Below are 12931 nucleotides of genomic sequence, written 5' to 3'. Positions count from 1 at the left end.
ATATTACGGGCTGTGTCACCTCTTTTCTATCGCCAGTTAGCTCGTGGAATCTCCATGTAAGCGCTAGGTCGAAACCATGGCTTCCATCTCAGAAGTATTGCGGTATGATGCTTTGGATGGTTCCCTTATATCACCCCTTACAATTACCGCATCAAAAGTAAGGACTACGCTGGTTCGCGACGCAGTGGACACACAAGGTAAGCGTCTTTGCACGTTTACAAAATGCAACTGACCCTACGCATCACAACTTTCAGATCTTTGTGATTCTCCCGTGACGCACCTCTGTCTCTGCCGTTTCTCTACTGCTCAACTTTACGCTATAATATATAAACCTGCCTCTTATGCTCAAGCTCGCTTGCTACTGTCTCAAGCAGGTCCTGCTGCCAAAGTTTATGGTTGTGGTCAAGCGTGCCGCGACAATGCTCTGAGTTCGCGAGAACCCCGGTTTTCCTATAATTGGGACCTCATCTGAGTTATACTTCTCCGCATGTGATGTCGCCCTCTAGTGGAGAAGGACCAGTACTCACTTGATCGTCACATTCTAATTTTATTAAGGGTCAGTGATCTTTGTGTTCTTGTGGACTAATGCACGCGTGGCGCTACAAAGCAGTGAATTCCACAGGTGCATATCCTATAGGAATATGTCCACAGACGCTTGCCTTTTCCCGACGTGTTGTCGGGGGATAATGTCAAATCGGTGGCCTTAATGCACGACCACAGTCGTCCTTTGTCTATCGTTGCCCCGACTGTCGAGAGGTATAAAACCTGATGTTGTTCTCTGCTCTATTTCTCTCATCTTCGTCTTTACTTTCCAACTGTGTCTCATCATCTTAGCCAATTCACTTGTTCAATTCATCTATATGTCTATGTAAGTCTACTCGGACGTCAGGTAGATATCTTGATATGCTAACACTACCTTGCGCATCTAGTTCCTCGTGCCACCACACACCATTCGATAGGTTGGTGTTCTATTTCGAGTTCGAGGACGTGCTTCATCTCATCATGTTCTTAGCGAGTTTATGCCTATGTCAAATGACCACGTACCGCTCCCCGGCGATCCTGACTTCGTTCCGTTGTCCGAAGAAGACTTGGCCAAGTTGATCACAACTCGCCAAAGCGGTGAGATGTCCCCCGAAGTGCGCGCCATCTTGAATGTGTATGTGCTTCTACCTAAATCATTTATTCAAACTCACGATCGTACAGATTGTTTAAAGAGAGCGATGAATTAATGCATAGTGTAATTAATGAAGACACGCTGGCAGGCCCAGCCGATGCTCACGTTGATGGGTAAGCCAATCTAATTAGCCTACCAGGACCAAGCAACTCACGTCCAACGACAGGACAAACTATGATAAATTACCAGCGACGCAACAAGGGTACGTGCACTCGCAACTGAGTCCTCGTCATTGCTCATCTGTTTCTCCAGGACTGGGGCCGATTCACGAAATGTTCAAAATACTCAGATCTTCGAGTTGTTTCCGACATTGGAGAATTTCACTGCCCCGGTGGCAGGTCTCCCCCAGTTGTCCCACATCGACCAGGGGCTCTACTATCCTCCGCAGATCTCTGCCATCCCTCAAGTGCCCCCGCAAGGCCATCCTTGGTCCCAGCATGAATACAACCCTGGATACTTCATGAACGGGCCTCCCGACACATATAGGCAGCCCTCTGCCGCACCCCAAGGCACCGTATGGTCCCAGCACGAATACAATCCTGGATATGATGTCAATGGACCCCCTGGTGCGTATCATCCGCAACCCTCTGCGATCGTTCCAGCACCGCCGCAAGGCCACGCATTGGCCCAGCATGCATATCATCCTGCTCCCTCCTACCCTTATCAGCAACCTTCCACCATTGCGGGTCCATCCAACGCATATTACACCATTGCGACATTGCCCCCAGGTCAATATGCTCCATTGCAGACAGAATCTGGTGGGGGTTCAAACGTGGCGCCAGCTTCCTTTGCTCTCGACAAGATAGTATCTACCAGGCCTCGTAAGCGTAAAACCCGCCAGACCGCGAATGATTTGAGTTCGTCCGTTGCACCATCAATGTGCAAGCGCAGACGCCAGAACGCCTCCGATGACAACGGACCGGGCAAGTTTGGTCCGTACACGCTAGCAGATACTAGTGCCACGATCATGACCATGCCTGTTCATGACCCAAAGCCTATCGACATCAGTAGCCGCAGGACCCATGATCCCAACGGAGATCCCCTGCGAACGAGGAGATTTGGGGTTATGGAACTGGACGATACCTACCCCGGTGCATCCGGAAACGTCTCTGACTACCACTCGCCACAGTTCACCTGCGTACGCTCATGCGATTGGACCGACCAGCCGTGTGGTCTGTTCATAGAGGTGGACAAGATCCGCATCGAAGACCACCTGTGGTTTTGGCATGGGGTTGAAACGAAGAGAACTACTCCGAGCCCCTGCCGATTCGAAGGTTGCCCGGACGCAGAGACGATGCTATTTCTGAGCCGTCACATCGAAGGGGTCCACTTCGCTGCGTCCTATCGATGCCCCTATTGCAAGAAGCTGTGGTCGAGGACCGATTCTGTGACTCGGCATCAGAAGGGGTGCAAACCATTGCTTGCTAGTAGGGCCCATGCTGAGCATGGAAAGTACGAATTCCGTCTCCAAGAGATGATCAAGTCAGTTTCTGGATATATCGTTCCTGCTAGTAACGCAACCTAGGACAGCATCTGAATATGTATGTCCCCCTTACCCCGCATCTGTCGCTGTTACTAACGTTACTCCTTATTTCCGTGCTCTAGTGTTGAATATAATTCTTGACACAACTTCTCTCTATGGCTGATGACAATCTATTACCGACATTCCTTTATCTACAGCTAACGACACTCGTTTCATTCTATTACCAACATTCCTTCAGAAATTTATTCTCTCTCCGGTTAACCACACTCGCTTCATTCTATCACCACATTCCTTTCGAATATTCGCTCTTTTCGTCCTTGCTCAGTGCATCTTCTATATTGTATCTTACATACGGTTGGATTTTATGAGAAGGAAGTTGGAAGTAGCTAGTCACTATCATGGAGCTTGGAACTTTGCATCGTCATTGTTATGAATGAAATATACGGATATTGAACGCTTGAGCGATTCGGAGTACGTGATCAAGGAGCTAGTGTTTCAGTGGAGCTCAGGTGCAACATGTATATGAGTTGGACGGACTTGCTTCTGTGGGACAAAACGTTTCATCGTGAGTATAATTCGTTGGGACAGTCCAGCTAGAGCTCAGGTTGGACTGTTGAACCTTCGTTAGGGCAACCAACTGGTGATTATATGTAATTATATGTGACAAACTATGATGCGTGGAATAAGAAAGATATGATCTGTAAAAATTGGTCATGTTACTCGAATAACGAGAACCATGAGCATGAACGCGACCAGCACGACAAGTATACTCGTGATCACTAGACATGTTGTACTTCCACTTTTTCCCCTGAAGTCCCTTAACCGTATTCGTTCCTTCTTCATGAAGTCGAAGTTCCCCTCGAGCTTCTCCTGCATTGATTCGACAACGCTCTTGTCTTTAACTAGCGACTCAGAAAAGTGGGTAGCATTGCGCCGAAGCTGCGTTGCCATTAGTGCGAGTTGCTCTGAGAGCTCTTCCTGTAGTGCGCGAGAGTTTTGAAGTATGGCAGGTGTAGCAGTGATATTGGAAGTGACAGATAATGCTGCAGGAAGAGTTGGCGGCGCAAGGGGCTCTGAGGATAAAGACTCTGTCTGCGAAGATGGTATGAGGTCATCAGCACTAGGCACGCTTCGAGTTGTATCTTCTGTAGGGATGAGCGTCGCTTCTACAGGTATGGTCGCGTAGTCAGCTGCCTTTGTTATAGGCGCACGTATTGATGGCAGTATTGGTGTTGGTCTCTTGAGTGGAGGGGCTGCTTTCTAGTTTGGCAGATGAGCCGAGAAAAGGGACATGTGTCACGGTGAGGGCTGCATACCTGCTCAACCTCCGTTACAAACGCTTCGACTTGATCGAGCGTCGCACGCAAGCGTTGATAACGATGTTCTGAGGCTCTACAGAAGCATATTAAATATGAGCCTAAACGGACGGCCTGCCTTAGTAATTCCACGTACGGTGAAGTCCCATGGTCATCAACCTCGACATTCTTCAGGAGCAAGCGAGCGTGTCTGATTCGCTGAGACAATATCAGCTTCTAGGAATCTTATATTTGCCACGAATAATTCTGAACGAACCTGGAGAGTGCCTTGGGCTTTGATCCAGGTGTCTCGCTGTGAACTATCAGACCAATCATCCTGGGACACGGATTTCTCAAGCCTTTTTACTAGGCGAGGTAGATTAACTCTATCATGAAGAATCTGGTCGTTGGTGCGCACGTTCATGTTGGGTCGTTACAGGTCAGGAAGAGAGGGAGGGTGCAGGACAAGGTGTGTCCATATATCCTGAACTCGTGCTTAACATGTGTACTAGAAGTCACTAATGCCTATTTGGCTGATGGGAATATCTTTCCCCGTTTGGAGTGAAATAACCACATCCTTCGTTGTTGCCTCCGCGAGTTATACCCTTCCTGCTCACACTCAAGAGCAAATGGACGACCAGGAATCGGAAATACACCGACTCGTCGAGAACGCTGAGAAAGAGCAAGACGGAGGAAGTGCACTGGTAAGATTTGCAGCCATTTACTGTCTCGAATAACCTCACATCAATTTATTAGCGGCGTGACGCCCTCACGAAACTCATAGAAATTGCTCATTCTTCAGATTCCGAGCTCAAGTGCTATGCAGCAAATCATATAAGATACTTTTTCAATAATTTTCCTGACCTAGAAGAAGACGCTATCAATGCAGTCTACGATCTTTGCGAGGATCAAGATTCGCGGGTGCGGTGTCTTTGTTTTCGTGTGCTCTTTTCATGACACCCCGACCGCAGGTTCGCATTGAAGGATATCGAGCAATCTCAAGCGTTTCATCTGTTGAACACAAGTGGGTTAAACGCAATTCGGATGTGCTTGTGCAACTTCTTCAAAGCGGTAAGTAAGGCAACTTTAAAATATATCACGCACAAATTACAACAATGATTATGAGCGTATATGTGTCTTGCTTTTTTCAAGTTTTTCTGACCATTCCCCGTAGACGAACCAGAAGAGGTTGCCATTGTCAAAACAGCCCTTTGTGACCATCTCGACATGGATCCCGGCGTCACTCTAGGAGTCTTATGCGATCAAATAATTCCTCCTGAATACACGATAGACGAGGAAGAGCAGCAAATTCGTGATCGTTTACGCTCACTCGTGATAGCCTTTTTGAAAGTTGATGCAGTTGAAGCCATCATTCGGAAATACACCAAAACGCCGGGTACCGATACAGAAAACGTCCTGGTGTCCCAACTTCTGACGGTAACTTGGTGCATCTTTCTATCGTTTTGCAAGGCTGACTCGTCGATAGGCTATCAGAAGGCTGGAGACACGCGACGTCGAAGTTATCATAAAGGACTTGCTTCTGATGATGCCTTGCTATATACCAGGCTCTCCGCGCGGAATGGACCTTCTTCACGTGCTTATCGACAAGGCAAGGTCTTCTCTTAGCGTGAAATCGAACGACTTGGGATCTATCAAGACCATTGATTTTTACATATCTTTGGCGCACTTCGTCGCCATTCAAAAACGAGTTGCTTCTCCTGTTGTGTTGTTACGATTTTATTGTACGTATCTGATGGGGAAACCTGTCTTGCAAAGGTTTTCTCCCGAGGAGCAACTTATCCTTGCGGGCCGATTGGTGGAGGCACTTGAAGCATGCGAGGAAGAAAGTCGTCTTCGCCCTCAAATTTGCAGTCATGAACAATTTTCATTTCTTCGGCGACAGGTCGTTGATGGAGCGCCAAATTTGTTGGAGGTAGGTCGTCCGTATGATTTTATGGTCAATCCACTGAATGATTAACTTAGGCTCTCCACGACACAAAACTCGAGTCTTCAGTTATGTGGGACACATTGCGCTCCCTCCTTCTAGCTTGCAAACATGTAAGTCGGGTCTTTCATGCGAGTTTGCAAAATAACGTGTTTCCAGCGGAAAGAACGTGAAGACTGGGTAGTTCCGTTTAATTTGGCTACATCCATAAGCAGATTTCAAGCACAAGCGCAACAGTTGGGGCCAGGAAACAACAGCGATGAAATTCGAGTACTCATCAGGGTTCGCAGTGGGCCGCTTTCCGCTTTCTCCATTGACGCCCATTGTTTCTTTCTGTGTTTGAGCAGTCACTAACCGAAACGTCAATGTCGCAAGCAAGTTCGAGTACAACTGTCGACGGGGATGGGTTTTATGAGCGCCCTGCTCACCTCCCGGCTCGACCTCAAATGGGACGTCCGCTATTGAAGAGACCAGATATGTCAAGACCTTCGCATACAAACACGAGTGGCGCGGTATCGAACTCTCGACCAGCAATACAGATTCGCGACTCTGGTTCTCTCGCATTACCCAAACGATCCTTGAGCTCTGGAGAAACAGTACCACAGATCAAGCGAGCAAAGACGGAATTGACAGAGGAACGACAACTGACACCTTCGTTGCTGAGCCGTATGACGATGCCTATCCCAGGCGATGCGGAGAAGGCCTGGCGAAAACGTGGAGGAGCAGGAAAAAAACGCGCGGATGATTCGTCCGAGCCGGACAAGCATCCTATGAGCGGTTATAGCATTAAAGGCGCTGCAGCACATGCCGAGCGGGGCGAGGAGTCGAGAGATCCCACACCAAGAACGTCGTCCTTGCTCGATAGGCTGAACAGATCTGAGGGCGTGGATGGTGGTAATAGGAAGAGACACCGAGGAAAAGCATGAATCAGTTCATGGGACGTTGATATTTATGTATGATCATCGCTGGCTCTTAATCTTGATTAGCATGAATAGTCGGTGCCAGGTTTTATAAATTAAACGCAACCATTTCATCGACAAAGTACTACAGGCACCTTTTGTTTTACCATGCATGTATGAACGCAGACGTGGTATGAACCTAGTAGATTAATGAAGCCAGTTCACTTGTACATGTTTTAAATTTGGACATTTGCGTTGTGTCAAATACATATAGCCAACACAAGGACTCCATACGTGAGTACACACGACCTTGGCGCTGCGAGTGGTAAATCCAGACACCTATGTGAACAACAAGCGCGACGTGAACAGGGTCATGGGTACGAAGGATGACCGAGGCGTCCCAGCTGTACCGTATCCGCATGTTGCCTGACTTTTCGACTTTTCTCGATTTCTCCTGCCTCCACTGTTCTCTCACCTCCAGAAAGCAGCCGAAGTTGGTCCAGTCGTTGTCGTCGATACCAACCGGGAAACAACATAATCCCATTACATGGTCAGCTGTGGACTCGTCTTCAGGAGATGCATCCAATGCATCTGAGATCATACGGAGACGAAATCTGACTTGCTTGATGGAATGGCTGGGATGATGAAGCCCGATTAAGCTCGACAGCCTCAATCAGGTCAGACAGCATGCCCCGCAATATGAATCCTGTTTGGATTCTGTTGGCAAGATTGTCGAGAATCGGTTAATATTACTAGGTGGCAAGTGCCAGTGCAGCCCGATTGAGCTCGATGGCGTCATCCAGGTCAGGAAGGGTCGTGGTTGCATTAACGAGGATGGCCAGGGGTACAGAGCGCCAGTGCAGCTTGATGGTGTTTGTTAGCCTCACTCAGACAAGACGCCCTACTGTTGGAATTTGTCATGAAGGCTCATGGCAAGGGCGTTGAGAGATATGGATTGACGAAGATGATCGGGGGGACAGGACACCAGTGTAGCTCGATTGAGCTCGATGGCCTCATTCAAGTCAGACATAACGCCCCACTGCCAAAATATTGTTTGTAGGCTGCTTGCAAGGTTATCGAGATATGTGTATCGTTCAGGATCGCCAGGGACGAAGCGCTAATGCAACCCGGTTGAGCCTGGTGGACTCGTCCAGGCCAGGAAAGCTAATGGTCAAGCTGCCGAGAGACTCCGATCGGAAGAAATGGACGGAAGAACAGAGTTTTCACGCAGCTCGATTAAGATCGATGATCCCATCCAGGCCGGGCAGGATGCCCAGCTGCTCGAATCTGTGTACGGAGTGCCAGTAGCTCGACTGAGCTTTAATGGTTTCATCCAAGTCAAACAAAATACTTCGCTCCTGAAAAGTTTGGCGGAAAGTTCATTGAGAGACACCACGATGGCTAAGGGAACGAAGCGCTAGCGCAGCCAGATGGAGATCGACATGATATGGCCTCATCTACGTCAGACAATATGCCTCGTTTCTGACGTGAAGGGTCATGGACCTTGCGAGGTTGGAGAGAAATCTGGATCGATCAACGGAACACTCCTGCAAGGCCGCTCGACAGTGCTTCACAAGGTCGATTGACAAGCCAATATTTGAAGTCACGCTGACTCGTGAGCGGGTCCGGGTGAGAAGACGAGATTGTGACTCCATGTCACTGTCAGGCTTGCTAATTAGTGAGTGTAAAATCCAGCGAGATCATGCTGAACACGCACGCGATGAACCGAAAATCCAGTGGTGAAGCGTACCGTGAGTTTGACAGCCAGCCTGAGCGCTCCAGCCCATGATATCTGAGCTGTGTACATCGGGGCGTCTGAGATCTTCCGAAAGACGCCCACACAGTAGCTCACGTACTACCGCTGGCAGGCCTCCCTTTTAAATGTCTTCCAACTTCCTGGTGCCTCTACTGTCCATTGTTTGCACGTTGCCTGTTAGTGCGTACTTGTTGGTGTGATGCATCTGTGGCGATGATGGCTTGAATCAAACAGCGATTTCCCTGCCGGGCTCTGTTACAACGTCCGTAAAGTTTTAATGACTTGGTTAGTGAGCGCACATTATCGACGTGTTCTGTTAGCACCTAGATAAGACGTCTACACTGCATGGGTTTAACCCACAGTGCATGGCAGAAGCGAGGCGTCGATGATGTGCGCTGACGAAACGTTGCGATGACGTTATGATGACGATAACGTTATATGATGACATCGGAAAACATCGCGGCGCTTCGTGTCAGGTCGTAGTCTAAGGCTATCTCTTCTTTTTTTCAAGTTATCACCCACAACATGCTCAAAAACACAATACTATTGTCTGATGGAGGACTCGTGAGTTACAATACAAGTTGTTTTGTACTAACAAGCTCATTTCTCGTCACAGGGCACTACTCTAGAGGATCACTTCCATCTCCCAATCTCGCACACCCCATTGTGGTCAGCGCGGATCATCCTTGATGCACCAAATACCCTGCAACAAGCTCATCTTGCGTTCCTCGAGGCTGGATCAAGGGTCCTCCTCACAGCGACGTAAGTGTCTCCGCTGTGTTTTTGTCGCAAGTTGTGCACCAGTCATCCACAGCTACCAGGCTGCATTTGAATCGTTCGAGCGCGCAGGATACTCTCATGAAATCGCTACTGAGTCTATGCGTAATGCCGTTCACATAGCGGACCAAGCCAGACATCAATTTTGTAAGGAACACCTTGATGTCAGTCCGAAGGAAATCCATATCGCACTCTCCCTTGGTCCCTTTGGCGCTGTACTTGCCCCTATGCAAGATTTTGGTGGGATTTACCCTCCTCCGTATGGGCCGCGAGCCTACAGTGACTCAGAGGAAAATACGACCTCATTCGGAGATGACATTGAAGCAAAGAATAACTCCGTGAAGGCATTGACACGCTTTCACGAGGATCGACTTCGGGTATTCACGTCTGATAAAGAGACATGGGACAAGGTCGACTTTATTGCGTTTGAGACGGTGCCGCTGGTGAGAGAGGTGGAAGCGATCAGGCAAGCAATGGACAATATGAAGGAGACTATCAGTCCCAAGCCTTGGTGGATCACCGCAACGTTTCCCAATGGCAAGTATCCAGACACTCGGCAACCTGGAGGGGATCGCTATACCCCTACCGAAGCGGCCATCGCTATGATACGCCACGACAACGATCTACCAGTACCACATGGTATTGGAATCAATTGCACAGCGCTCAAGTATATCCCGGAGTTACTCCAAGAATTTGAACGGGCGATGCATGGGAATAGGAAACTGTTTCTAGTTTTGCATCCCAACGGAGGTGGCGGATTTGATTTGTCTACTCAAGCATTCCGAGAACCCGAGGAGAATGATCGATGGGCAGAGGATCTGGCTAGCCTCGTCAAAGAGGCCAAAAGGAGGGGATGGAACGAGATCATCTTCGGCGGTTGCTGTAAAACTGGACCAAGTGACATCAAGGCTCTGGGAGAGGCGTTCAGTGAGAAGTAGGATAGGGCTTGGCAAAGCTAAACTGCGGCCTTTGCTGGTCGATCAGTCTGATCCTGGTAAGTAGAATGATGGAGGGTTCTTGCTAGTGACTCGGAGGTGGATAAAATAGGCATATCCATGTACTTGCCATATCAGCCAACAAAAGAAACCCAAAAGGGCAACAGAGGGGCAGTGTCGATTGAGCAGTGTTTCAACAACTTGATCTGTAACATGTTTCGATCAGCCATATTACCATACTGGCATGATGCGGTTCCATCATCGATGTCAAACTCGTTCTTACCAATCAAAAAAAGTATCTTGCAACGTTTAGCGGTCCGGAGTTGGAAGGAAGGATGGCTGCAGGTCAATCATTCGGGAGATAATAAACTTGGCCAACTTGTCCCGTTTGAAAATGTATGTCAGAAGGTCGAAGTTCCGGGATGAGATAGATAGAAAATTGAAATTGATAGAGGTAAACCACGCACGAAGGAGATAAGGGTGTTTGCAGATGAAGGCACAAGAGGTGAGATGACGTTGTCGAGGGGAAAGCCTGTCGCGATTTTCAAAAATGGCCACGTAGCTCAAGTGTTTCGTAGAGGACGACTACCGCCAAATTTCCCAGACCCACATGCTGGGCGCATCGTCGTTGTCAAATGGGTATGAATCGATAGGAATTGATACCATCGATATCATCTCCCGTATCAGTACTTAGTACTACTGCGATGATCTTTACAAAAACGCGCGCATCTCCGGATTATCGTCCATCTTGCGGCTATTTTCCGGGGGTTGTCACTGCAACTTCATCACGCAGGCGCGAGCCCACCGACCTTCCAGTGGCAATTGGATTAGGCAACGCGTCGAAAGTCGGACATCGGATCGTGCATATTGAATTAGGGATGAAATGCTCGTAGCAACCTTGGTAGTACATGCAGTACTAGCCTTTTACCTGGTGCTTGCGGACCATTGGTATGGATATGCACTGTATGTGAATATAAACCACAAAAAGCAGGAGTTGAGTTACGCGGTCAATTGGCCACAGGCCGCTGGGGGTTTAGTGTTGTTTACATAAGCATGACAATAAGAATTGCGCCTTCCTCGTGGACAGGAAACGTTGTTCCTCCGCGTTATTTTCGGTGGCCTGGCGGCTCATTATATTGGAGCCAATTTATAACAGGCCGCCATTTCTCCACGGTCTCTTTAGGATTGGTCAAGATCGATTTACTTGATAATATCGCCTTGCCCCCAGAATCTCACCAGTTGGTCTTCGTATAGTGACAGCCATCTGCCAACGCCACATTCCAGGAACCTCGTATCATATCCGAGCCATCCATCTGTACATATATCAACAACAGCACTTTTTGCATCTGTTCGCCACTTCATCAGGACTCATGACTGAATACGATTATTCACCCGCAGCATGGGATCATTATCTCGCTCAACAAGCTCGGGTTTCAAACTGGGTATCCCAGACAACTGCTCAAGCTCATTCCTACTCCAATCCATTCGTCATGTCGCCCACATTGCGCGACCGCTCGTTCTATGATGATGAGCTAAATGGAAGATGGCAGCGCCCCGCGCCCAGCCGCTCGAAAACTTACAATATACCTCCTATGAGACAAGAGGATCCATATAGGCACACCTCTTCTCGCTCGCGTTTAGGTTCTCACTCGCAGCCTGTTGAAGTATGGTCATACCCCCACTCCAGTCGTACCACCATACAAACCACATCACATTCTCGTACTAGCCCAGCACGCAAGCCACCATCACGCTCGCAAACTATACAAGCCATCTATCCACCAGCTGCAGCCCCCACACACCAGTACGAACGCACCCAGCCCTATCCTTATCCGCAGAAGCAATCGCAGCCCGTGAGGCATCACACTTCTCCGGCCTATTATTACCCGGAGCAGTCCCACGGACACGGATCTCACCAGCGGACGATGTACCACTCACCTTCGCGGCCAGCGCAGTCGTACCATCACGCCCCTAGCGGTCGTTTGGAGTATCACTATGGGGTGCGCCTTTACCACTCCGCCTGCATCATTGTGTCGACGCTGATGCTCGTCGTTTGTTTTGCGCTCGCATCGTGATTTGTCACGTGCAAAAATAGCCACCAGCTCAGAAGAAGCCTCAGCCTCTGTTTAAGCGCTTGCTAGGGTTCATGTCACCTGGTACTGGTAATGGAAGGGGCGGACCGGCGAAGCACCGTAGCTCGGGGAGACGCTCGTCCCATTATTGAAGACCGAGCAAATGTCGGAGCCTTGTCGCATATCATGTTCAAACATCATAGAGTCGCTGGGCTTTTCAGGAGTCCGAGACCAGCATACATTTTATATTTTATTAAATTTGGGCGCCGGCGCCTTGTTAACATTCCTTATATTTCGCAAACGATTCACATTCATCGTACATTCTAAACATCACACTCATTCTGTACATTTACGCATTGTAATGATTTGACGCACTTGATGCCCCACTGTAGACATAGCTAGCACAATCATGCACATGTTTGGAAGTTGCGAGGATCGCAAGTCTTGTGTGTCAAGTGGATGATTACATTGATCACCGGCACCTCCAGTAACTGAGCCCGGTCTTCTTCCCTCTCTGGCATAGTTACATGTCAAAGATTCTGTAGTAAAACACGACAACTTAAGACTAGTACTACTGTTGGCGTCGCGGCGTTGCCCA

At 48.7% G+C, this 12931-nt stretch overlaps 7 protein-coding genes across 7 annotated transcripts; 5 read left to right on the top strand and 2 right to left on the bottom strand.

The window, feature by feature from the left end:
* Positions 1 to 76: 76 nt before the first annotated feature.
* Positions 77 to 472, top strand: HD556DRAFT_1449216 (uncharacterized protein; the record flags this gene model as incomplete). The annotated part of the gene is made up of 2 exons (XM_041307567.1): positions 77 to 197; positions 255 to 472. The coding sequence occupies 2 exons, from the start codon at positions 77 to 79 to the stop codon at positions 470 to 472; spliced, it is 339 nt and encodes a 112-aa protein (XP_041154400.1).
* A 1840-nt stretch (positions 473 to 2312) lies between these two features.
* HD556DRAFT_1204839 (uncharacterized protein) lies at positions 2313 to 2609 on the top strand (the record flags this gene model as incomplete). The annotated part of the gene is made up of 1 exon (XM_041296450.1): positions 2313 to 2609. A coding segment is annotated over one exon (297 nt), but the record flags the coding sequence as incomplete, so codon positions are not given.
* Positions 2610 to 3261: 652 nt separating this feature from the next.
* On the bottom strand, positions 3262 to 4438 carry HD556DRAFT_1411778 (uncharacterized protein). The gene is made up of 4 exons (XM_041304192.1): positions 4230 to 4438; positions 4110 to 4171; positions 3974 to 4049; positions 3262 to 3917 (listed from the first exon to the last, which is right to left on the bottom strand). The coding sequence occupies exons 1-4, from the start codon at positions 4374 to 4376 to the stop codon at positions 3369 to 3371; spliced, it is 834 nt and encodes a 277-aa protein (XP_041154398.1). The 5' UTR covers positions 4377 to 4438; the 3' UTR covers positions 3262 to 3368.
* Positions 4439 to 4468: 30 nt separating this feature from the next.
* HD556DRAFT_1411771 (uncharacterized protein) lies at positions 4469 to 7028 on the top strand. The gene is made up of 8 exons (XM_041304191.1): positions 4469 to 4656; positions 4709 to 4873; positions 4924 to 5023; positions 5127 to 5389; positions 5439 to 5885; positions 5936 to 6010; positions 6057 to 6179; positions 6245 to 7028. The coding sequence occupies exons 1-8, from the start codon at positions 4474 to 4476 to the stop codon at positions 6821 to 6823; spliced, it is 1935 nt and encodes a 644-aa protein (XP_041154397.1). The 5' UTR covers positions 4469 to 4473; the 3' UTR covers positions 6824 to 7028.
* Positions 7029 to 7697: 669 nt separating this feature from the next.
* On the bottom strand, positions 7698 to 7895 carry HD556DRAFT_1247478 (uncharacterized protein; the record flags this gene model as incomplete). Its single annotated transcript, XM_041298702.1, has 1 exon — positions 7698 to 7895. A coding segment is annotated over one exon (198 nt), but the record flags the coding sequence as incomplete, so codon positions are not given.
* A 1112-nt stretch (positions 7896 to 9007) lies between these two features.
* HD556DRAFT_1000753 (Homocysteine S-methyltransferase) lies at positions 9008 to 10618 on the top strand. The gene is made up of 3 exons (XM_041295835.1): positions 9008 to 9116; positions 9169 to 9314; positions 9367 to 10618. Exons 1-3 carry the CDS (start codon positions 9078 to 9080, stop codon positions 10265 to 10267), a joined length of 1086 nt encoding a protein of 361 aa, XP_041154395.1. The 5' UTR covers positions 9008 to 9077; the 3' UTR covers positions 10268 to 10618.
* Positions 10619 to 11349: 731 nt separating this feature from the next.
* HD556DRAFT_1411754 (uncharacterized protein) lies at positions 11350 to 12774 on the top strand. The gene has a single exon (XM_041304190.1). The coding sequence runs from the start codon at positions 11635 to 11637 to the stop codon at positions 12334 to 12336; it is 702 nt and encodes a 233-aa protein (XP_041154394.1). The 5' UTR covers positions 11350 to 11634; the 3' UTR covers positions 12337 to 12774.
* Positions 12775 to 12931: the final 157 nt, after the last annotated feature.

The sequence above is a fragment of the Suillus plorans genome (genome assembly GCF_016647745.1).
Source record: "Suillus plorans strain S12 chromosome Unknown HD556scaffold_85, whole genome shotgun sequence".
NCBI lineage: Eukaryota > Fungi > Basidiomycota > Agaricomycetes > Boletales > Suillaceae > Suillus > Suillus plorans.
This window is presented reverse-complemented; position numbering and strand designations above follow the sequence as displayed.